The sequence below is a fragment of the Rhinolophus hipposideros genome, assembly GCF_964194185.1.
Source record: "Rhinolophus hipposideros genome assembly, chromosome: X".
Taxonomy (NCBI): Eukaryota; Metazoa; Chordata; class Mammalia; order Chiroptera; family Rhinolophidae; genus Rhinolophus; species Rhinolophus hipposideros.
This window is the reverse complement of record NC_138046.1, coordinates 84,118,324-84,144,264: the sequence shown is the minus strand read 5'-3', so window position 1 is coordinate 84,144,264 and position 25,941 is coordinate 84,118,324. Positions and strand designations below refer to the sequence as shown.

The 25,941-nt window shown below is 40.6% G+C and overlaps 1 protein-coding gene across 3 annotated transcripts in view; it reads right to left on the bottom strand.

The window, feature by feature from the left end:
• PHF8 (PHD finger protein 8) overlaps positions 1–25,941 on the bottom strand; it is a 126,925-nt gene that overhangs the window by 52,918 nt on the left and 48,066 nt on the right. For 2 of the 3 annotated variants that reach the window (XM_081041808.1, XM_081041810.1), the window contains exons 9-18: positions 22,030–22,117; positions 21,562–21,668; positions 20,230–20,321; positions 17,356–17,445; positions 15,189–15,491; positions 14,323–14,426; positions 6,988–7,166; positions 5,987–6,072; positions 4,564–4,697; positions 3,662–3,975 (exon numbers count right to left, since the gene is read on the bottom strand). In XM_081041808.1, the coding sequence (XP_080897934.1) occupies positions 3,662–3,975; positions 4,564–4,697; positions 5,987–6,072; positions 6,988–7,166; positions 14,323–14,426; positions 15,189–15,491; positions 17,356–17,445; positions 20,230–20,321; positions 21,562–21,668; positions 22,030–22,117 (1,497 nt within the window). The remainder of the gene's footprint in view (positions 1–3,661; positions 3,976–4,563; positions 4,698–5,986; positions 6,073–6,987; positions 7,167–14,322; positions 14,427–15,188; positions 15,492–17,355; positions 17,446–20,229; positions 20,322–21,561; positions 21,669–22,029; positions 22,118–25,941) is intronic. The other variant, XM_081041809.1, reaches the window with a different exon arrangement.

Genomic DNA, 25,941 nt, shown 5'->3' with positions numbered 1-25,941 from the left:
CCCAGAAATAAAACCACATAAATATGGACAGACAATTTTTGACAAAGAAGCAAAAAACGTACAATGGAGAAAAGACAGCCTCTTCTATACATGGTACGGGGAAAATTGGATAGCCACTTGCAAAAGAATGAAACTGGACTGCTATCTGTCACCATGTACCAAAATTAATTCAAAATGGATCAAAGACTTAAGCATAAGACCTGACACAATAAACTGCATAGAAGAAAACATAGGTACTAAACTTATGGACCTTGGGTTCAAAGAGCATTTTATGAATTTGACTACAAAGGCAATGGAAGTAAAAGGTAAAATAAACGAGTGGGACTATACGAAACTTAAAAGCTTCTGCACAGCAGAAGAAACCATCAACAAAATAAAGAGGCAACCGACTGAATGGGAGAAGATTTTGGCAAACAGTGCCTCTGATAAGGGGCTAATATCCAAAATATACAAGGAACTCATAAAACTCAATAACAAACAAAAAAACAACCCAATTGAAAAATGGGCAGAGAACCTGAAGAGACATTTCTCCAAAGAGGACTTACAAATGGCAAATAGACATGAAAAAATGCTCAACATCACTAATCATCAGAGAAATGCAAATAAAAAGCACAATGAGATATCACCTCACCCCAGTCAGAATGGCTTTCATCAACAAGACAAATAATAACAAGTGTTGGAGAGGCTGTGGAGAAAAAGGAACCCTCATACACTGTTGGTGGGAATGCAGACTGGTGCAGCCCCTATGGAAGGCAGTGTGGAGGTTCCTCAAAAAATTACGAATAGAATTACCATATGACCCAGCAATCCCTCTCCTGGGTATCTACCCAAAAAATATGAAAACATTTATCCATAAAGACACGTGTGCTCCAATGTTCATTACAGCTTTGTTTACGGTGGCCAAGACATGGAAACAACCAAACGTCCTTCGATAGATGAATCGATAAAGTTGTGGTATATATACACAATGGAATACTATTCGGCGATAAGAAAAGATGATATAGGAACATTTGTGACAACATGGATAGATGTTGAGAGTATAATGCTAAGCGAAATAAGTCAGACAGAAAAAGCAGAGAACCCTATGATTTCACTGATATGTAGTATATAAACCAAAAACAACAAATGAACAAGACAAACAAATGAGAAACAAAAACTCATAGACACAGACAATAGTTTATTGGTTACCAGAGGGTATGGGGGGTGCGGGGTGAGAGATGAGGGTAAGGGGGATCAAATATACGGTGATGGAATGAGAACTGACTCTGGGTGGTGAACATACAATGGGATTTATAGATGATGTAACCCAGAATTGTACACCTGAAATCTATGTAATTTTACTAACAATTGTCACCCCAATAAATTTTAAAAAAAGAAAAAAAAGAAATGAAATATAGAACTACCATATAAGTCAACAATTCTACTTCTGGGTATTTATCCAAAGAAATCTAAAACACGAATTTGCAGAGATATATGCACCCCTATATTTATTGCAGCATTATTTACAGTAGCCAAGATATAGAAGAAACCTAAGTGCCCATAAATACACAACTGGATAAAGGAATTGTGGTACATATATACAATAGAATATTAGTCAGCCATAACAAATGGAAATCTTACCATTTGCAACAACATGGACGCACCTAGAAGGTATTGTGCTAAGTGAAATAAGTCAGACAGAGAAATACAAATACCACATGATCTGACTTATATGTGGAATCTAAACAACAAAATAAGTGAACAAACAAAAGAGAAACACACTCAAAGATGCAGCGAACATGTCGATGATTGCCAGATGGCAGGGACGTTGGAGGGGCAGGGTGAAAAAGGTGAAGGGATGAAGAAGGTCAAGTTGGTAGTAATGAAATAATTATGGGGTATAAAGTGAAGCATAGGGAATATAATCAATAATATGGTAATAACTATGTATAATGCCAGGTTAGTACTAGACTAGTCAGGGGGTCACTCTGCAAATTATGTAAATATCTCACCACTACACTGTACACCTGAAACTAAGATAAAATAACATTGAATGTCAACTGTAATCGAAAAATTTTTAAAAAGCGTGGGGTGTGTGCGAAGGTGAATAAAGGGTTCAAATTTCCAGGTATAAATCAAATAGGTCACAGGGATGTGATGTAGAGCATGTGGAATATAGTCAATAATATTGTGATAGCATAGTATGATGTGAGACGGTGCTGGACTTACCATGGCGATCACTTCCTTAGGTATATAAATGTTTGGGTTTTTGTAATGTTGAATTAACTATGGTTTACACCTGAATCTAATATAATATTTTATGTCAGCTATGTTTCAATAAAAAATCTTTTTAAAAAAACCCAAAAAACATGTCTAGAATGTATTAAAAACACTTTAACAATTGTAGAATATGTAAAGAATACCTAGAAATCAGTAAGAAAAACAAATACCCTAATAGAAAAATGGGTGAAAGATTGAATAGATAATTCACAGAAAAGAAATAAAGAGCCAATAAACATAAACTGAGACACAATTTTTTTACAATTGGACTGGCAAAAACTAAAAAGGTGACGGACAGCATCCACTGCTGGTAAGGGTATGGGGAAACGGTATTTCTCATACACTGTTCATGTGCTGGCCCTTTTGGAGGGGAATTTGGCACTACTAAGATTTATTTTGTACATACCGTTCACCCCCGCCAGTCCAGCTACCCTAAAGAAATATTAGGTGGCACATGGGCACAAAGCGTTATTTACAAGAGTTTTCATTACAGCATTGTTAGTGACATTAAAAAATGAGAAACGACCTAAATGTTAATCAGTAGAGAATGGTTAAACATACGAAGGTACACCTATGCTATAGAGTACGATGCAGCAGGCAGATCTCAATGTACTGATGAGGCAGATCTCTAGGAACTGATGTTCAAAGATATCCAAGCAGGCTGTAGAACCACACACACTTAACAAAACTATACCTCTATCTATTTTTCTACATACGGGTGTAAACACATGAAAATGAAAGGTATACATCAAACTGATAACAAAGGTTACCTTTGGGTACCCTTCCTCAGAGGGGGGAGAGTATTAGTCAAAGGGAATTTTTGCTCTCTCTGTCTAGTTCTAATTTTTGGTCAACAGGATTAATTTTTCAAAATAATATTTAAACAAAAGCCCACATTAAAGTCAGCTGTACTATACAAAAAGTGCTTTATACACTGTAGTACCCAATAAATCTTAGCTTAAAAAAAGGAGTCATCTCTTACATGTAAAAAGCCCATCGGAAGGTCATTATATACCTTTACAAGGAATGAAATGAATGGCACAGAACAAAAATGATACAGGTGATGGAAGTAAAATAGGCAAGAGGAAAAACAGTCACCAGTAATGAAGGTTGGACAAAGCTAAAAGTGAATGATAACTAATAATAATAGCTACCAATTTTTAAAGGCCACCCACGAGCAAGACACTGCCAGGTGCTGGGTACAAGCATTAATCTCTAACTCTTACATCAACCTGTGAGAGATCCCCATTTTACAGAGTAAGAAAACAGAGCTCAGAGAAATCAAGTATTCATCCTAAGGCCAAGCCATTGCTCACGGCAGACTGTCCTGGATTGGGATTGGGATTGACACTGGGGCAAGGGGAGCCCTTCTGTCCTGGACCCGAATGCTCAGCTGCCTTACTATACTCTGCATCCTTGAAGCATGCTCCCAAGCTGTCCTGTTCATCCAGACTGGCATTCTCCTCCTCCTCTTCGCTCTCAGTTTTCCAGTATGCTGGCCGCTTGATGGGCCGCTTCCCTGGGGTGCGCTGGGAAGCAGGACTGCCAGACACTGTGCCCAGCCCACTGCTGGAGCTCCCACTGCTTCGGTCCTGCGCCCCGGTCCACCAGGCCTGCAAGCTGGAGGTAGCAGGGGAGGATGATGAGGACTGCAGGTTGGCCATGCACAGCATGCCCTGGATGGCCTCCTGAGTGCTGGGAGAGGCAGGGGCCTCGCTGCAAGAGACAGAAGAGATATGGTGAAGGAGTTTCTCTAGACATCAGGGGAAATCAGTCATCAGAATAGTCAGGGAGGAGGGGTCAGGGTGGGAGGAAGGAGGAGAGAGCCATCCCCGGTGAAAAACCAGAAACCAAACTAAAGGATTCAAATAGTATCTGTTTTCATAAAAAGGCCTGTCCATCTTGCCTCCAGTTTCTCCACAGACATGAAGGCAAGATGGCAAAAAGATGGGCATTCTCCCTCCCAGGTCATTCATGCTGCACTTTTTCCTTTCTTTCTTTTTTTTTTTTTTTTAACAAGGTCCAGTTCTCCTTCCATGCCTCTTCCAGCCCCTCTTCCAACTTCCAAAGAACCCAAAACTGATTCCCCCTCATGTCTGTACAGCTTCTCTCTGTCCGATATTAAGTCCTTTAGGACAGATTGCATGTCTACTTTATTCTTTCCGCTCAAATGCCCTGGCTAATTCTTTGTCCCCTTAAATGATTCGATAAATATCTGCTGATTGGCTGACCCAGCCCTTTGGGCAGGAGGTGGGGGGGTGCTGTTTGATCGCCTGGAAAGGGCAGAACAAAGCCATTACTCACGTGAGGGCAGCATAGTCAGGTCCCCCCACCTGCCTGCTGGCCTTGAGCAGATCAAGAATTCCACCAGCTCCACTCCCTTTCCCAAGCTTGCCTTCAACACCTTCTACCATGTCCTCATCTGTTGTATAGTCCTCCTGTTGGGGAAAGAAGATATCACCTCAGCTGCCCAGGGTTGGTCTGGTAAGGGCCCAAAACAGGGTTGACAGTCTCACTCCTGATACTAATATCCTCTGAGCACCAAGTATATTTCAAATATTAAGCAGAATATTCATTCTTTCATCTTATTCTCCACAGCATCTTTGTGAGTTAAGCATTGTAACTCCCTCGAATGGCTATCATCAACAAGACAAATAATAACAAGTGTTGGAGAGGCTGTGGAGAAAAAGGAACCCTCATACACTGTTGGTGGGAATGCAGACTGGTGCAGCCACTATGGAAGGCAGTGTGGAGGTTCCTCAAAAAATTACGAATAGAATTACCATATGACCCAGCAATCCCTCTCCTGGGTATCTACCCGAAAAATCTGAAAAGATTTATCCATAAAGACATGTGTGCTCCAATGTTCATTGCAGCTTTATTTACAGTGGCCAAGACATGGAAACAACCAAAGTGTCCTTCGATAGATGAATGGATAAAGAAGATGTGGTACATATACACAATGGAATACTATTCTGCCTTAGGAAAAGATGAAATAATGGCATTTGCGACAACATGGATGGATCTTGAGATTATTACGCTAAGTGAAATAAGTCACACAGAAAAAGTCGAGAACCATATGATTTTACTGACATGTGGTGTATAAAAATGCAAACAACAAAGGAAGAAGACAAACAAATGAAGAAACAAAAACTCATAGACACAGACAATAGTTTAGTGGTTACCAGAGGAAAGGGGGGCAGGGAGGTGGTAGATGAGGGTAAAAGAGATCAAATATATGGTGACAGAAGGAGAACTGACTCTGGGTGCACACACAATGTGATAGGCAGATGATGTCATACAGAACTGTACACCTGAAACATATGTAACTTTACTAACAATTGTCACCCAATGAACTTTAATTAAAAAAATAAATTTAAAAAAGGATTCTAACTCCCATTTTACAAATAAGGAAACTAAAGCTCAGAGAAGTTAAACAACTGGTGTAAGATCACAGTTGGATATTTCAAATCAAATACTCTTTCTGCTACATCACACTACCTTTTATTCTACTCTGTATTAAAGGATTTTAAAAATATTTAAACTAAATTATAATCCTCCATTAATATGCTCAGCAGCACCGAGTATACAATCTTTTACTTAATAAATACCTTAGGAATTGAATGCATAGGATATCTTATTTTCCCCCAACTAGAATGACAATCTGTATTGTGTCTCTGTAACCAGAATGAGCAGAAGACTAGACACAGGAAGGACAGGCTCCTACCTCAATGTCAAATTCAACTTCTCCTGGTTCACGAACTCTGTTGGGGTCAGAGCAAGGCTTTGCACGGGGCAGCTTTCGGGGAAATTCTAGAAAACAAAGGAATGCACTTATCATGAAGCTAAGATTAGCATCTGAGCCAGACACTCAGGAGAAAGAAAATAAGACTATAATTTTCCTCAAAGTAATGACAACAGACAAACTCATTTAGGGAGCTTAGGAATTAGTTTATAAAAAATCTCTAGAGCAAAGGTTACATGGAGGCCTACAGAGCTGGTAAATCAGAAAGTCAGATGTGGGGGTTGGTAGGGGGCATCAGAGCAGGGTTAGCAGGACTTCTGTGGAGTGGGGGTAGGAGTGGTGACACTGGCAGCCAGGTGTGGGGTGTTGGAGTCTAAGTAGGGTGATGAGGAATCCAGGTATTGAGCCCAAATGGGGTAAAGAGGGCATATGCAGAGGGGGTGGGGTTGGCAGCAGGAGCAGCCTGGCAGGGTATTTGTGCCCAGATGAGTCAAATAGGACATTGAGCACTGAGGGATACGTGGCAATAGCCCCAAGCTTGGTGTCAGAGCCCTGAGCAGGGCAAGGAGGGTGTCTGTCCAGGCAGAGGCAGCCATACAGCTTGGGAGATTAGAGTCTGGGCAGAATGAGGAGTCGTCCCCACAGCCAACGTGCTATGTTGGAACTCAGTGGAGGGAAGATGGCATCTGTGTGAGGTCAAGGGCTATGTGTGACAATGGCCCAAAACAGGTTATGGGTGCTAAATAGAATGAGGAAAACAACTGGGGTGAAGGGAGGCAAGTATCTACGGGGGTGTGGGGGAGTTGGAGCTTAATGAGGTGTGGCAGTCATCAGCGTGGGGTCAGGTTGAGGGAGGAAAAGCAGAAAACAGAAAAAAAAAACATAGAAAGTCAACAAGCTCAGGCCTGAGGTCTGGAGCCTATCAAGGGGACCAAACACAAATGTGAAATGAGCAAAGCAGGAAAGAGAAAACAGGTACACACTTGGTCTTATTATCAAGGTGGCCTTTTCCTTTCCCAGTCTCTCATCAATCTGCAGTTCATCATCTGAATCCAAGCCAAATTCATCCTCCATCACCTGTTCTGCCACCAGCCTAGCCTTGTCTGCCTTCTTCGTGATCTTGGCTCGCCGAGACTTGGATAAGGTCTTTACCCTCTTGGTACTAGAGAGAAAGAGAAGGAGAACATAAAAACAGTCATGCTCAATATTGTTACGGTGGCAATTCTCTCCAAATTCATCTACAGATTAAATGCAATCCCCATCAAAATCCGGTTAGCGTTTTTGTAGAAATGAATAAGCTGATACTAAAATGTATATGGGCATACAAAGGACTTAACATGACCAAAACAATTTTGAAAAAGAACAAGTTTGGAGGACTTACACTATTCCATTGTGAAATTTACTAGAAAGCTACAGTAATCAAGGTAGTGTGATACTGGCATAAAGATATACATCAATGGAACTGTGCTGAAAGTCTAGAACTAAACCCTTAAATCTATGGTCAATTGACATCTGACAAAGGTGCCAAGACAATTCAGTGGGGAAAGGAAGATTTTTTTCAACAAACGGTGCTGAAATAATTGGATATCACATACAAAGAAATGTGAATTCTTACCTCACATCATACATACACACACAAAAAAAAAAACCCTCAAAATTGATCATAGGTCTAAAGGTAAAAGCTAAAACCATAACACTTCTAGAAGAAAATACAGGAAAATATCTTTGTGACCTGGGATTAGGTAAAATTCAAAACATCTGTGCTTCAAAAGTCACCATTAAGAAAATGAAAAGACAAGCCACAGACTGGGAATAAATATTTGCGAATCATTTCTCTGGAAAAGACTATTTAAATAACTCTCAGAACTCTATAATAATACAAACAAGCCAACTGAAAAAAACTGAGCAAAATATTTGAATAGACATTTCTCTCAAGGTGATGATATACAAATGGCCAATCAATAAGCACCCGAGAAGATGCTCAACATTGTTAGTCATTAGGGAAACGCAAATTAAAACCACACGAGATACCACTATTCATCCATCAGAATGGCTGTAATCAAAAAGACAATAACTAGTGTTAACCAGTATCTGTAGAAATTCTTTATCGCTGGTAGGAATGTAAAATGGTACAGATACTTTGGAATAAATTTTGGCAGTTTTTTAAAAAGTTAAACATAGAGTAAACCATATGACCCAAATTTCACTTCTAAGTGAGAAATGAAAACATATGTCCACCCAAAAACTTGTATGTCAATGCTCATAGCACAATTGTTCACAACTGCCAAAAAGTGGAATCAATCCAAATGAACATCAACTAGTGAAAAGATAAACAAAATGTGGTATATCCATACAATGGAATACTATTCAGCAATAAAAAGAACCAATTAATAATACATACCACCTCATGGATGAACCTCAAAAACATGCTGAGTGAAAGAAGCCAGACACAAAGACCACATATTTTATGACTCCATTTATATGAAATGTCTACAATAGGCAAATCTATATAGACAGAAAGTAGATAGCTTACTGGTTGCTTGGGCCTGGGGAAAGGAACCAGGGCTGACTATAAGTAGGTATATGGGATCTTTTTGGGTGATTGAAATGTCCTCAAATTGGATTGTGGTGATGGTCGCACATTCTTTAAATTTATTAAAAGTTTTTAAATTTATTAAATTTATTACAAGTACACTTAAAACAGGTGAATTGTATGGTATGTAAATTTACCTCAAAAAAGCTGTTAAAAACATATAAAGTATGGGAAAAAAACTAAAAAGTAGCTTAAATAATCCTGTTATACATGGTGAACAACATTATCCAGTACAAACTGCTAAAATAAAACTTATAGTTAAAAGGAAACAAGTTTTTGGTAAATCAGAACACTTGATACATTCAGCAAATAGTAATCTGGTGAACTAGCTTTCAGTGAATTGGTTGTCATTAAATTGGCCTGTTCTCTACCTCATAAAATTGTTGGGAGGATTAAATGAGCTAATGCAGAGATTTATACATGGCTAGTGCTCAATGGTAGCTAATCTTTAAGTTATTGGGGACTCAGTTTCCACATTGGTAAAATAGAGATAATAACACTGACCTTCAGGGTTGTTACGAAAACTAAATAAAGTATATAAATAGCTAAGATAGAATCTGATACAGAGCAGGTGCTCTGGAAATGGTATCTATTTATACCCTGATCTTTTATTAACTTCTAATTACGAAAAATGTCAAACATATACAAAAATTTAAAAGTATAACAAATTCCCATGTACCTATCACCCAGTTAAGTTCCAGCAATTATCAACACACAGCCAATCTTGTTTCATCTACACCTCAGTCCCTGTAGAACACTGGATTGTTTTGGAGAAAAGCCCAGATATAAGATCATCTGGTCTGTAAATATTTCCATACCTTGACTCTCTAGGTTCACTTAACAGCTGCCTCTGGCAGCTGCAGGAGGTAACAGAAGCAGCACGGTAAAGACTGGTGGGGAAGGGGGAAATGTCTCGTTGTGTCCTCAATAGCCATTACAGGAGGGACCCTTAGGACTCTCAATTTTCTCTTCCCCAGAGCCTAACCATGGGTTCTGGACAAAGGCAATGCTCAACAGTCTCTCTAATCTTATTCTTTTGTAACCAGGCTCTCAAATCCCAAGAACAGCTCTGCTGCTTTCAGAATCTGCCCTACTCTCACACTTCCTTTTCCCTTATTTCCCAGCCCAGTGGACCTACTACAACCCTCTTTAGGATCTGAAGACAATCTTTTCCTACAAAAAGGCTGTTAAGGTATCCTTGTCATTTGTATTCCCACACTGTTCATACTCTACTTGGCTCTTGACTACTCCTATCTGATGTTCTGAATGTTCAGATGATAACTTTTACTATCTTCTTCTGCCTTCCTACATGTTTCAGGGCTTCTGATGACCCACTCAGCTTCTGACCATAGCCATGCCATCATCACCGCTACCACTGTCACCTTTCATCTTCAACTTCAGCATTACATTTACGAGCTACCATTAATTAAGCATTTACTATGTGGCAGGCCCTATGATAAGCACTTTACATACATTATCTCATTTAGTCCTCCAACAACCCCAGGTTAAGTTTTATCTATAGAACAGATATAATGAGGACACTGAGGCACACACAGGTTAATTAACTTACCGTGGTCACACATGAATACATGTCAGAGCTGGGATTCATACTCAGGACTGTCTGATTCCCAAGCCCATGCTGTTTGTTGGGAACACCTTTTATCTTACGCTTTTAGAAAATGCTCTATTAAAAATTATTTTAAAGGAGAGACAACCAAGATGGCACAGTAGATAAACACTGTGTTTACCTGCTCTCACAAACACATCAAAATTACAACTAATCTACAAAACAACCATTATCGAAAATTGCCTAAAATCAAGCTGAACTGAAGCCTCTCAACTAAGGACGTGCAGAAGAAGCCACTTCTAGACTGGTAGGAAGGTCAGCGACGCGGAATGGGCTGGTCCCACAACCAAGCGTGACCATTAAAGATCAGGAGGAGTATTTCAGCTTTAGGGGTTCCTAGAGGAGCGAGAGATCCCAGCCCCACCCCAGCTCAGGGTTCCAGTGCTGGGGAGAGAGGTCCCATAATTTCTGGTTGTGAAAACCAGCGGAGATTGTGACTGAGACTGAGTGCAGCTGCACTCACAGGCACTCCTCTGAAAGGGACCACGCATGGACTTAACCCACCAACGGAATCACTCGCTCTGAGCTCCAGCGCTGGGGTAGCAGCTGGAGAGGCCGCAGGGACATGTGGTGGGGAACTGAGTTGTCTGGCTTGGGACAGTGGATGGAGCGGCGGCTTTCTCCTGGACGGGGGAGCTGGCGAAGGCCATTGTTTCTTTTTTGAGCCTCCCCCTTCCCTGCCTGTGGGACACAGGTGGCCGCCACATCTGAGTCTCTGCAGTTCGTCGGCCACGCCCTCGCGATTTGACACCTGGCCCCGCCCAACTTTCAGGCACACAGAGGCTTCTTTCAGTGGCTTTTTTGTGCAGACCGCCTGTCATGGCTCAAGCGGAAGACTTTCCTAGACTCTCAAAGGTTAGCGGAACCCAGACAAGCAGCTTCTGGATTGAGCGTGTCTTGTACCTCTGGCTAAGTAGCCCTAAGCTGGCACTAGCAGCAGCTGGCCTTGGTTCATGGCTTGGCGACTTCCAAGCAAAGCACGAGTGGCAGCCATCTACAGATTCCTTTCTGGCTCCCACTAGGCAGCACTGGGTGGGGCACGGGCTGTGGCTGAAGTAGACCTACAGCGGATCCCCTCCAAGGTGGTCCTGGGGCTGGCGCCCCCAATGGCCTGCTTCAAAACAAGCTGGAGCATTACCCAGCCACCTGCAAGTAGGACACACCCAAGGGTTGGATGGGGCTGGCGCCAGAGCCCTGCTAAGGCAGATCCTGCTCCACAGAATCAGCCCCTGCACAACAACTCTTCCACTGTAGTCAAGGCCAGTCCTCACAACCAGTGAGTCCTAGGGTCAGTCCCTCACACTGAGGTGCAATTATCAACCAAGGCTCAACTATAAGGGCACACACAACCCACACCAGGGACACAACTAGAGCACGTGGCTCAGGTGACCAGAAAGATTGTGCCACTGAACCCCACAGCACACCTACTACATAAGGCCACTCTACTAAGACTGGAAGACATAGCAGCTCTGCCTAATACACAGAAATAAACACAGGGAGGCAGCCAAAATGGGGAGACACAGAAACATGTTCCAAATAAAAGAACACAAGAAAGCTGCAGAAAAAGAACTAAGCAAAACGTAGATAAGTAATCTATCAGACGCAAAGTTCCAAACACTGGTTATAAGAATGCTCAGTGATCTCAGGAGAACTTCAACAGAGAGACAGAAATCATAAAAATGGAGATGGAAACCATAAAAAAGAAACAATCAGAAACAAAGGATACAAAAGTGGAAATGAAGAATACATTACAGGGAATCAACAGCAGATTAGATGAAGCCGAGGATCCAACCAGCGATGTAGAAGATAAGGTAGCAGAAAACACCCAACCAGAACAACAAAGAAAAAAGAATCCAAAAAATTGAGGAGAGTTTAAGGGGCCTTCAGGGCAACTATCAAGCATACCAACATTCGCAGTATAGGGGTACCAGATGGAGAAGAGAGAGAGCAAGGAATTGAAAACCTATTTGAAGAAATAATGACAGAAATCTTCCCAAACTTGGTGAAGGAAAATAGACATACAAGCCCAGGAAGCACAGGGAGTCCCAAACAAGATGAACCCAAAGAGGCCCACACAAAGACACATCATAATTAAAATGCCAAAGGTTAAAGACGAGGAGAGAATCTTAAAAGCAGCAAGAGAAAAGCAGTTAGTTACCTACAAGGGAGCTCCCATAATACCGTCAGCTAATTTCTCATCAGAAACTTTGCAGGCAAGAAGGGATTGACAGGAAATATTCAAAGTGATGAAAAGCAAGGACAAACAAACAGGATTGCTCTACTCAGCAAGGCTGTCATTTAGAATTGAAGGACATAAGGAGCTTCCCAGACAAGAACAAGCTGAAGGAGTTCATCACCACCAAACCAGTATTAGAAGGAATCTTAGAGGGAATTCTTTAAGATGGGAGGGGGGTTAAGAATGGGTGAAATGGGAAGGGACTGAGAAGTACAAATTGGTTGTTACACAGTGGTCATGGGGATGTAGGGTATAGCATAAGGAATATAGTCAATAATATTGTAATAACTAGGCATGGTGCCAGATGGCTACTAGATCTATCAGGGTGTAGATGGGAGTGGGGTTAGGGGCAGGGTGAAAAAGGTAAAGGCATTAAGAAATACAAATTGGTAGTTAATACAGTATGGGGAATATAATCAACAATGTTGTAAAGATCATGTAAGGTGCCAGATGGGCACTGGACTTATCAGGGGGATCATGTCATAGACAGTGTAGATGCCTGACCAATGCGCTGTACACCTGAAGCTGAAGTAGAATAATATTGAATGTCAACTCTAACTAAATACATAGGTACATATAGTCACAGGATGTGGAGTACAGCATAGGGAAGATAGTCGATGGTATTGTAACAGCTACATAACATGTCAGAGGGGTAGTAACTTGTGGGGTGGGTTATCATTTTATGAGGGGTTTAAATGCCTACCTATTACGTTGCTTTGTACACCTGAAACTAATGAAATAAGAGTCTAAGAAATATAAAAAAATTATTTTAAGAAAAGCAATACATGCTCATTGATTGCATAAAATTCAAATGCTACTGAAGTGAAAATTTCCTCTCCTGCCTCCCCTACCCTACTTTCCAGAAATAACTACTGTTACAAGTTTGGTGTGACAACTATCAAATATATAACAAATATATTTATTTGCGTGAATGTGTATAAATATCTCTGGAAGGAAATCACTGACATTGGTTGTCCATGGGGAGGTGAACTGGAGAACAGGGAGGAGTGGGAGCAAAATTTTTCACTATGCATTCTTTCACACTTTTTGAATTTTAAACTGTATGAATTAAATTTGAAACCTCTTTTAAAAAGTTAAATTAAAGGGAGAAGTCTGTATGTTGCTTTTCTACACAAGCATACAAGCAGTTTTTAAACATTAAAATGGAACTATTCCTATATATAATTTTATAAACTGATTTTTTCACTTAAGAATATATCTTGGCCAACAGCCTGATTTTGAACTTGTAGCTTGCAGAACAGTGAGATAATAAATTTCTGTTTGTTTTTTTTAAAGAATATATCTTGGATATCTCCCCATGTCAAAAGATGTTAAACTCATTTATTTCAACAGCTGCATGGTGTTCTATTCTATAGATGTACCATAATGTATTGATGAAACACTTATTAATGAACATGTTTCCAATTACTATTCTAAACAATGATGCAGTGAACACTGAACATTTCTCTCTCCACACCTGTGCAAATATTTCTGCAAAATAAATTCCTAAAAATTGAATTGCAACAGGTATATTAAAAACTAATGTACTTAACCAGTATACTATACTACTTCTTATACCTGCCAGTGGTTCTGACCCACTGACTTGCTGAAATTTCTAGAACTTATACAAGATTTTTCTCAGGATGGCCAATTAGATTCCAGACCTCTCGCCCTACCCATCCTCAAACATTACCACGGTTCTCTGAACTAAGCAATGATATCGGATAATATATGGGTATTTTCCCAAGTAGAGTCCCTCCCAGACCCGTGTTCCAGTTACAGGTCCCAGTTCCATACCCTGTGTTAGTGGCATGTTGCCACTGACAGTCCCAGCATTTCTGTGCTATCTCTCCCAACCTCACCTGCCATTAGACATGAGTAGGGCCAGCGGGCCCTCATTCCCATCAAGGTCCAAGTCTGGCGAGTCATCATCTGAGTCATTCAAGCAGGTACCAGTGATGTTGAGCTGCAGAAGGAGGAGGCTCAGTTGTCATCGGTCTGGGACTCCCATGTGAATCAGGATGGCCAGTTCCCTCCGGTTTCACTGGCTGAGTTCACTGTCAAAACCACCTGAACCAGGGTCTTCTGCTACACTGCCCCACACCCCCGACTCCCAAATGATCACAGGAGGAGATTGAGAATGTATGGCTGGCTCAGGGAGAACCTATCCATCTTACAAAACATGTTCCCGAAAAAGAGTGGGGAGCATCTTCACATGCACCATGGACAGCACCACAATCTTGAAGCAAGGTGGAGCCCTGGAGGAGGCCTTTGCTCAAGAACCTGTTCAAGACCCCAACCTGACACTCATGTAACATGTTCTCAAATGTCATTCGCACCCCAGCATTTCAAGATTTAGCTCGTATCATGTTTTCTGAGAAGAGCTCCTGACCACTGCCCCTACCCAGACAGAATCATCCCCCCTCTGTGTCTCAGGGTCCCACACACACCCTTTGATTGTGGTATCCACAACACTTCATTGCACTCATTTGTTTTTATGCCTCTCTCTCTCACTAGCCTTCAGCCTCTTGGGGGTTACATCTACAGCACCTATCACAGTGCCCAGCATAGACAAGGTCTCAATAAATGCATGTTAAATGAGTGGGACTGGTAGCCAAACACCAGGGGCTCTAAGGGAGGTGGGAGAACAGGACAGTCTGTTCTTTTGATACCCTGCTCTTCCAAGGGACCCAAAAGGGTTGAGCTGAACCCATGGGCCAGCACCCACCTTTGCTTTCTGGGAAGAGCCTGTCTTCAGTGCCTGGTGATTGTATATGTCCATGAGATTATAGCTCAATTGGCCAGCAGGCCCCAAGGCTGAGCTCTCCTTGCCCTTTCGCTCTGCCTTCTTGAAGAATTCCTTGGACTTCAGGCCTTTCTTCTTTGAACCACTTTTGGAGGCCAGTGACAGCCTGGACATGGATACTGAAGTGGAATGGGCTGGCCTGGTTAAGGGAATGGAGCCAGATGGGAAGATCCTCTGCAGCCCAAAGATATTGCTCGCCTTCCCAACGTTCTGTTGGAAGATATCCTACAAGAGTGTTAGCACATGAGGGGGTTAGAGCTTTACTCAAGGGTTCTCTCTTTGCTTTGCTAAGAGCAGAGGTCTGTTTATGGCACTGGTGGTACTGCCATGGAAGTGGCTTACAGATGCTCCGCATATGCACACCCTAGTTTTTGCACAATGAGTCATCAAGAATTTACCGGGTGGCATTTCTTTACCCAGCCACTGACGAGTAAGAAGACGAGCAGAGGAAAAGCCCAGCTTACTGTCAAAACTGGAGAGAAAAGACTCCAGGAACAGTTGACATGAGACAGAAAATAATTCAGTACTAAACTGTGTGGTTCCAACTCTAAGGACAGCAGGATTTGAGAGAAGGACAGAGGTTCTAGTCCTAATTCTGCTACTAGCTACCTGTGTGGCCTCAGGGAAGTGATCTGACCACTCTCCAGCTCTGTTTGCTCATTTGTAAAATTGCAAGATTAGACTGGAAAGGTGGTTTTCCAAGATGCTCTGTGGCTCCTTTGAGCTTCTTGGGAGGAGTACTGGGGAGTGGAGGGAGGTGGAAGGCAAACAAGAGGAACAAGTGAAACTCAGCCTCTTGCCTTCATCTTATTCAGAGTAGCTATACTTTGATTGGTTGTCTGTATATACTGGACTTCCATGTAAAATCTCATTTGAAAGAAAGGACTCTATTGCTTTAAAATATTTGACAGCCAATGGACCAGATATGATCCATCTCTAAGTCCTCTTCCAACCAGCCCAAAGTTCTGGGTATACAAAATTGGTTTAAGTGGGGAGAGCTAGAAAAGGGATAGACCTTTTAACTACCTGAAGAATTCTGACAGATGAGAGTGGAGGAAAATGAGGCAGGAGGTGGACAATGTAAGCTGTGCTGTAGGAAGTGAAACTTGCCGCCAGCGGTGAGGCTAGAAGCCCAACTTCCCAGTAGCTTATTCTGACCACGCTTCAACATGGATTTAGTGCCTATACCCTGAATGCCAGCCAAATCGAACATTATAGCTTCTGAGCTAAAGGAAAGTTTAAACTTCCTCAAGTCCAGTTCTCCTCTGGTGCCTCTGCTACTTCACCAGCCCACAGCGAGTTCTGTCTTTGCTGCAAAATCTATTAATAACAATGGCTCTCATTTATCGAGTACTTACTCTGCCAGGCACTGTGCTAGGGGCTCTATATATATTAGCTCTTGATCCTAACAAAACTCTCAAAATGTGGAGTGATCCCCACTTTACAGATAAGGATACTGAGGCTCCGAAAGGCTTGCAAGTGACAGAGCAGGAACTAGAACCCAAGTTTCTGAGTCTCTTACCACTACACCTTACTGCCTCGCGGTATATGCCACCTGTTGAAACATGGATTTGTAATCATCTTCAACCCGAGGAGAACTGTCACTTTGTAGAATGCAGAGACTGAGTCAAAGTATTAGTAACAACAACTACCATGACCGCCACCATCCACCACCACCATGACCCACCGTCAGAATTCATTGAGCACCCAGTGTGTGCCAAGCACTATACTTAATGCTCAACCTGTATTACCTTATTTAATCCTTTTAACACTCCCTGAGTAGGTATAATTATCCCCCCTTCAGAGATGAGGAAACCGAGGCTCAGACAGGTTAACTTGGCTCTGGGTCCTTTACTAGACTGTGAGTTCTTTGTGGGCAGGCATTGTATTGTGCATCCAAAGCACTTAGCCCAATGTATGGCACACAATATAATTATTTGAATGAATGAATGAATGAATCAATGAATAGGGTGCTTGGTGGGGTCTTCCCAACTCTTCCCCTGAGCTCTTATGACAACTGCAGAAGCCTGACCTTCCACTTGAGCCTTGAGCCCTTCCCAAACGCCTCCCCTGCTCCCATACTTCTTACTTCCACCAGGCGGATCTCCCTAGCCAGATCTTTAATGAGCTGTACAGTCCGCACTGTCTCCGGGATCTCATCCTCGTGGTCTGGCAGAGCCTGTCAAACAAAAGGTATGAGGAATAGATCCACACATAAAGGTACCAAGGCAATTCAATGGAGAAAGGGTAGTCTCTTTAACAAACGGCACTGGACTGATTAGATATCCATATGCAAGAAAAGGAACCTCAATGAATATCTTGTACCATACACACAGACACAGACACACACACACACACACACACACACGCACACACGCAAACTCAAAATGGACCACAGAACTAAATGTCAAATCTAAAATTATAAACCAGTTAGAAGAAACCAGAGGAGAAAATCTTTGTGACCTTGAGTTAGGCAAAGATTTCTTAGGACACAAAAAGCATGAACCATAATAGAAAAAATAAAAACTATAAATTGGACTTAATAAAAAAGAAAAATCTTCTCTTAGAAAAGCACGGCTAAGGCACACCACAGGCTCAGAGAAAATATTTGCAAAACATATATCTGATAAAGGATGGTGTCAAGAGGTGTGAGGAACTCAGCTGAGGGCTTGGACCATACGCCTCAAAAGATCCCTGGGAATATCCCAGCCTCTCCACGTCTGAGGACAGGACTCAGCTGAGCAGCTACAGGCCTACAGCTAACTCAACAGCAACCCAGGGAGAAACCTGTTGGTTGTCCTCTTCTAATCTGTTAGCAATCTTTTTGAGTCCTCAAGATTTACATGTTTATGTAGACAAATCTCTTAAGCTTTTCCTTTGTGATTTCTTCCATCATTTTTCACTTCACTTCTGTATCCAGAGGATAAAACTTCCTCAGCATTTACTTCTTGTTTCTCATGGTTTGATTATTTTTTCCTTTACCTCTTTTAATCTATCTGGAATCTATTTTGGTGGCTGGGCAGAGGTAGGGCCTAGAACCCACGTGACCCAGCTGGATAAACTTAACAGCTCCCTCCTCCCAGCCCAGGGGCTCTGGAAGGGTGAGGGAAAAGTGTCTCCCATGGAAGTCGTCTGCACTTCATAGAAGACTTCTTTCATAAGTGTGGGCTCCTCATATCTGTGTCCTACTCTCCTCCAGCTCTCTTTTGCCACACTGTTTGGGTCTATCCCTTGGTCTCTGGAGCCACCCTGGCCCAGGGCATGGTGCTTATGACCCACCCTCTTCCTCCCCTTTTAGTGTTCTGGGACAGAGCCACTTCGTGGGGATGTCAGAGATAAATCTCAAGGTAGTCACACCTGGGGGATGTAAAGAAACAGAGTCTCAGGCTAAAGTCCAAGTGTAGGTGAGTCTACAGAGCAAGAGAAGGCACAAAACATGAAGTTCAAGGATATCAGCGGGGATGATCGGCAATAGGAAATGAAGAGTTTGCACAAGTCAAGCCTGCAGCGGCTGAAAGGTTTCCTTAACCTTTTCACTGCATTAATTGACTTCAAGTTTGTTCTCCAAAACGTGTCAAAAATCCACAGAAAATAATCACAGTATTTATGTTTTTAAGTAAATACAGTTAAGGTGCTATGTTTTATTAAAATAAATGATTACTTTAAAGTATAAAAATTTCCTATTGCTATTCATTCTTGAAAAACACAAAAATACAGAAAAATGTATATCTGCTTTCCTCAACTTCCTTTCTGGAACACTGAGCTTGTGGGGTGAAGTCGAATGCTGCAGTCAGTGGCATGAAAATATCATTCGACTATAGACAAACATTGCAGTGAAAATGTTAAGCCACTGTATGCAGGGGAAGGAGTCTAGAAAGACTATTAGCAGCATAAAATAATATATTGATATTTCTTCTTCTATTTTTTAAAATTGGTTTTTTTAAAAAAATTCAACATTTTGAGTAGGTAATCCATTCATATAGTTCAAAAATCAAACAACATAAAAACATGTATATTGAAAAGCTTATGTCTGTCCCTGCCATCAGCCCCATTAAGCCATCCCCGTATGTAACCACTTTTATTAGTTTCTTCTGCATCCCTTCAGATTGTGTCTTCAGGCAAATAATAGCACATATAAATATAATTCTTGTTTTACCCATTTTTATACATAAGGTAGGATACTATACACACAGTTCCACACCTATACCTAAATTCTGCAGATCTTTCCAAGTCTGTACATAGAGAGCTTTCTTAATATCTTTGATAGCTGTTTAGCATTCAACTGGATAGATGGATATTGACATATTTCTAAAAAGCCATTTTGGCAGTATGCATCAAGAGTCTTACATTTTTTCATATACTTTGAACCAGTAATTGCTCTTCTAGGATTCTATCCTGAAGAAACAATTAAGAGATAAGGACAAAGACTGATGCAAATAGATAGTCACTGCTTGATTTTCTATAACTACCTCCAAATAAATAAATAAAAAGGAAGCAGCAATAAACAAGTGGTTAGGTAAGGATGGTACATCCCTGGAAAAGAATATCATGTAACTATTACATGTTTATGGAGAACTTTGGTGACACAGAAAAATTAAGATTAACTAACCAATTCAGATACAAAATTGTATGTACAGGGTGACAGCAATTATGTTTTTTAAATACATACAAGAAAGACCAGAAGAAAATATACTCAAATGTTAATGTTAATTCCCTGAGTGTTAAAATTACAGGTTATGTTTTTCCTTCTCTATACTCTTCTGTATTTTTCTAATTATCTAGAGTAAGCACGTATTACTTTTTATAATTAGAAAAATTTGAAAACGCAATTTAAGTAGTCCTAGCCCAGTCCTCCACTCTAATGCCAGGCACCCACAAGCCTCCCTGCCCTCTTCTGCCTCCCCAAAGCCAGTCCCGACAGAGGGCAGAACTCTAGAGGAGGTAGGGAAGTAAGTATATTTACTTCTTTCTTTGTCCAGGCTCTAAAGGCCAAGTTCAGGGCTTTGCCACCATGAACCAGATAGGAGGCAGGATGTCTCCTGTTCTCTCGCAAACCTAAAGGGTGAAAGAGGAAGGCAGAGTGTCAACAAAGCCATGCAGGGAAGTGAAGGACTTGTTACTTTATTCAGGCAACCAGAGAAAATGCTCAAGGTTCTAAACACAACTCCTGATCTCAGTTCTTATAATAGTGTGCATTTAATGAGTACCTACTATGTGCCAGGCATCCGACATCTACTATCTCATTTAATCCTTATACCGCACCCTGTAAGCCAGGTATCATTATCTTCATTTTATAGTTCAAGAAACTGAGGCTCAGAGAGGCAAAGAGACTTAACCAAGGGCACACACCTTGTAAAGTGCCAAAGTCAAGACTAAAATCGTGTATTTGAATCCAAGGTCTGTGTAATTCCCGCCACACTACTCTTCCTCTTGGGTTTCAAAAAGCAACAGGAGGCCCATGATTGCCATTTGAACAGATGTGAGCGGCCATTAATGCCCTTGTTCTAAGTTCCTCCAGGAGGAGGTTATGCCAAGCAACCAGATTTAGGCTCAATAAAGAATTTTTTACTGAACTGGTAATAAGGAGTAGTCATCCACCCTCTGATTGAACACTTAAGTCACAGTCTGTCTAGGTGGCAGAGTATGGGCTTGAGGTATTGGGGAGGAGACTGTCTCACTGGCCTCTGAGATTCTTTGCAACTGAGATATTGATTCCTTCTGGCCAAGTCACCGTGAAGAATCTCATGTCTGAGCAAAAGAGCCACTCTATTTAGAGCAGACCAGGCAAGAGGAAACCCTGAAGGTTGGCTTTCACCTGGGATGATGCTCAGAACCAACACAGTGACGCCAGGATGGTCAGCACTGGGCCTTGTCCCTATGGGAAGCACAGCCAGGAAACTCTGAGACTGAAGGAAATAGGGATCATTTCACTGTGGTTCAATTTTTTCAGCATCTTTGCTAAATAAAAATGCGAAAAATCTATGCTCTACCCTACATTACACTTAGTGAAAAAGCCAATCACAAAAGATCACATACTATATGATTTCAGTTTTATAGCACTCTTGAAATGACAAGATTATAGAGATGGAAAATAGATCAGTGGTTTCCAGAAGTTATGGGTAGTGCAGAGGGAGAGAGTGGGTAAGACTCTACGTGGGTAGCACTGGTGACATACCGTAGATCTCTGTGGTGAGGGACTGTGTCTTGATTGAGGTGACGGTTACGTGCGCACACATGCACGCACACATACTCAGGGGACCAAGGGGAAAGGGACAGTTGGCAAAGGGCTTCATACCTCGAAATATGTCCAGGATGTGCTTTCCCACATACCAACAGATGGTCTCAAAGTTGGGGAACTTGAAGAGGTCTGCTGTGCTCAGCCGCTTTTCAATCTCATAGGCTCTGAAGGAAGTAGGCACAACAGTAATGAGGATCACAAGGATCCTGTTTACTGATCCCTACTATGTATCAGCGATCTGGATGCTTTATATCCATTATCTCTAATCCTCACAACTACCCTGTAAGACCCTACTTTATGGGTTAGGAAATCTGGGCTTAAAGATTATATGACTTGTCCAAAGTCACATGTACTAAATGAGGAAGAGGTATTCACCCTCAGATTGAATATCATCAGGAACCAGTATCAATTACTTTCTGATCATCTTGCCTCCTTCTGTGCTGCACTCCTCACTATACAGGAGAACTCAAGGACTCTAGCAGAGGGGAATGGCCAACTCGGGATCACCACAGCCTCAGGACTCACTTGAGCTGCATTTCGATGTTAAGGCTGTGTAAGAAGTTCCCTCCAAAGGCAAGGCAGTCCACGGGGGTCAGCACAGCATGGATCCATCCTGCAGTGTAACAAGACAAAATGAGAGTTGGAAGAGGCCCTTTCTTCCTCTGGACATCTCCGCTGCCCACTCAGCTCAAACACAAGTCCTTAGAGCATCCAGGCTGGCAGTGACTCAGAACAGTCTAACTTCCTCTAATTCAGAACATTCTAGGTCTCTCCATTCTCCTAATACCCACCTTGGCCAAGTCTGCCATCATTATAACCCTGAACTGGACCAACCTAAGAGGTCGATAAACTCCTACTTCCCTCTTCTCTACTTCAAAATATCTTTGTTGCCTCAACCAACCTCTCTCTTGTTTCTAAGAAGGGCATCATCTCCTTGCCATGACTACCCCTTTTAACTCTGCCCAAGATAAAGAGTTTTTGTGTTAGGCAGATCTGGATTTAAATTCTGTCATATTATAGCTAAATATCCACTTCACAGGTTGGTTGTAAAGCATGCACTTAAGTTGGAATTGTATTCACCTTGCCCTTAATTTTCTGTTTAAATTTATAATATGGTAAATATTAATAAACATAAACCAGAAAAAAAATAAAAGCTCTTTTGGGCCCTCAACAATATTTAAGAGTACAAAGGGGTCCTAAGTCCAAAGTCTTTGCTTACAAACCATGCTCAACAGCAATTTCAATCTCTAAAATCTATCTTCCAGGTGATAGAAGGAGAACTGACTCTGGGTGGTGAACACACAATGGGATTTATACATGATATAATACAGAATTGTACACCAGAAATCTATGTAATTTTACTAACAATTGTCACCCCAATAAATCTTAAAAAAAGAGTTAAAAAAATCTATCTCCCACATTCCAACACAAAAGTGATATATCTAAAATACAAATCTATCCATATCATCCCCTGCTCACAACTCTTCAATGAAATGTCTATCTACAGGAGAATGGATAAATTGTTGTATACACATACAGTGAAATACTGGAAAACAAGTAAAATGAATGAACTGCAGCTACATGTATTAACATGAATCTCACAATCGTAATGTTCATGAAAAAAAACAAGTTGAGAATAATACATCTCTAATATGATGATTCCATTTATATAACATTCAAAAATATGTAAAACAATTGCATAATAAGGCATGCCATGTAATAAAGGGACTGAAATGCATGAGAATGATAATCACCAACTTCAGGACAATGGCTAGCTCTGAGAGGGAAAAATGGGAATGTAAATGGGAATAATGGCTAAAGATATAAACCTACACATTCGAGAACTTCAGTGAACATGTACAGTATAAAACCAAAGAAATCCATGCAAAGACACTGTTAAAAACTAAAGAAAAAATACTGAAAGTAGCAAAACATGACACACACAGAAAAAAAACAATTTGAATGACAGTTGAAATCTCATCAGAAATCATGGAGGCCAGAAGGAAGCAGTACGACATTCTTCAAGTACTACAAGGAAAGAACTGTTGAGCCAGAATTCTATATCCAGCAAAAATATCCTTCAGGAATGAAAGGGAAATCAAGACATTTACAGATAAACTAAGAGAATCTGTTGCCAGCAGACCTACCCTGAAACTGTAAACAGAGAGGAAATGATAAAAGAAGGAATCTTGGAATACTAGGTGGGAAGAAGAAAGAGTAAAAATACAGGTAAATACAACAGACTTTCCTTCTCTTGGGTATTCTAAATTATGTTTGACATTTGAAACAAAAAAATTAAAACACTATGTGACATGGTTCTCAAAGTACAGAGGAAATATTTAAGACAAACACATTATAAATGGGAAAGGTAAAGGCAGATGAACAGAGGTAAGATTTCAACACTTCCCTCAAACTGGTAAAACGTCAATTAAAATGTCAATACCTGTAGATTGTGATAAAGATATAGACATGTAAAATAAAACTAGAGTAACCACAAAAACCTATACAAAAACTGAAGCTAAAAAAACCATATAGAAATTTAAGGAGCCCACAATAACCATAACAATCTTGAAAAAGAAAAACAAAGTCGGAGGGCCAACACATTCTGATTTCCAAACTTAATACAAAGGTACAATAATTAAGACACTGTCATAAGGGTAGATATATAGAAAAATAGAGTAGAATTTAAAGTGCGGAAATCAACCAATACATCTACGGTGTTCTGATTTTTAACAAAGGTGTCAAGATAATTCAATAGGGAAAGAATAATCTTTTCAAGTGGTTCTGGGACAACTGGACATCTACATGCCAAAGAATGAAATTGGACCTTTACCTCACACCATATACAAAAATTAATTTGACATGGATGAAAGACCTAAATGTAAGAACTAAAACTATAAAACTCTTAGAAGAATACACAAGAATAAATCTTCACAACTTTGAATTAGGCAACGGTCTCTTAGATATGACACCAAAAGCACCAGCAAACAAACGAAAAATAGATAAATTGGACTTTGTGCTTCACAGGACACTATCAAGAAAGTGAAAAGACAACTCTCAGAATGAGAGAAAATATTTGCCAATAATATATCTGCTAAAGGTCTAATATCCAAAACATATAAAGAATTCTTACAATTCACAATACAAAAACAAATTACCAAATTAAAGAATGGGCAAAGGTTTAAAATAGACATTTCTAAAAAAAAAAAAAAAAAAAGATGCAAATGTCCAATAAGCACATGGAAATATGCTCAACATCAATAGTCATTAGGGAAACACAAATTAAAATCTCAATGATATACCACTTCACATCCGCCAGGATGGCTGTAATTACAAATACGGAAAAGAACAAGTGTCGGGGAAGATATGGAAATACGGAGACCCTCAGAAATCGCTGGTGGGAATTCAAAATGATGCAGCTGCTTTAGAAAGCAATTTGGCAGTTCCTCAAGAAGTTAAACAGAGTTATATGACTCAGTAAATCCTCTCCTAGGTATATACCCAAGAGAACTGAAAATATACGTTAACATAATAGCTGGTACATAAATGTTCATAGCAGCATTACTCGTAATAGCAAAAAAGTGAAAACAATCCAAATTGACTATAAAATGATGAACAGATAAACAAAATGTGGTATGCCCATACAGTGGACTATTATTTAGCCATTTAAAGAATGAAGGAAGTACTGATACATGTTATAACATGGATGAACCTTGAAAATAGTATGCTGAGTAAAAGAAGCCAGACACAAAAGATCAAATATTGCATGACTCCATTTCTACGAAATATTCAGAATAGGCAAATCCATATACAAAGAAAAGTACAAAAGTGGTTGACAGGGACTGGGGGGAGGGAGGAATGAGGGGTGACTAATGAACACAGGATTCCTTTTTAAAGTGATGAAAATGTTCTGGTATTAGATAGCAGTGATGGTTGCAGAAGCTTGTGACTAGTCAAAAAAAATACTGAACTGTATACCCTTTAACATTGTTAACTTTTATGGTATGTGAATTGTATCTCAAATTTTAATGCATAGTTAACTAAATGAAAATGAAAATACAATATGTCAAAATACGAGACATAGCTAAATCAGTACTGAGGGGGAAACCAATAGCACTAAATGCTTACATTAGAAAAGAAGGAAAGTCTGAAATCAAGTTCCTGTCTCAAGACTGGAAAAAGGAGAGCAAAATAAACCTAAAGCAAGCAGAGGGAAAAAAAAACAAAGATAAAAGCAGAAATCACTGAAATTGAAAACAGAAAGACAGGGCCGGCCCGGTGGCTCAAGCGGTTAGAGCTCCAAGTCCCTAACTCCGAAGGCCACCGGTTCGGCTCCCGAAAAAAAAAAAAAAAGAAAAAAGAAAAAAAAAAGAAAACAGAAAGACAACAGAGAAAATCAATGACACAAAAAGAGTTTCCTAAAAAGTTCAATGAAAT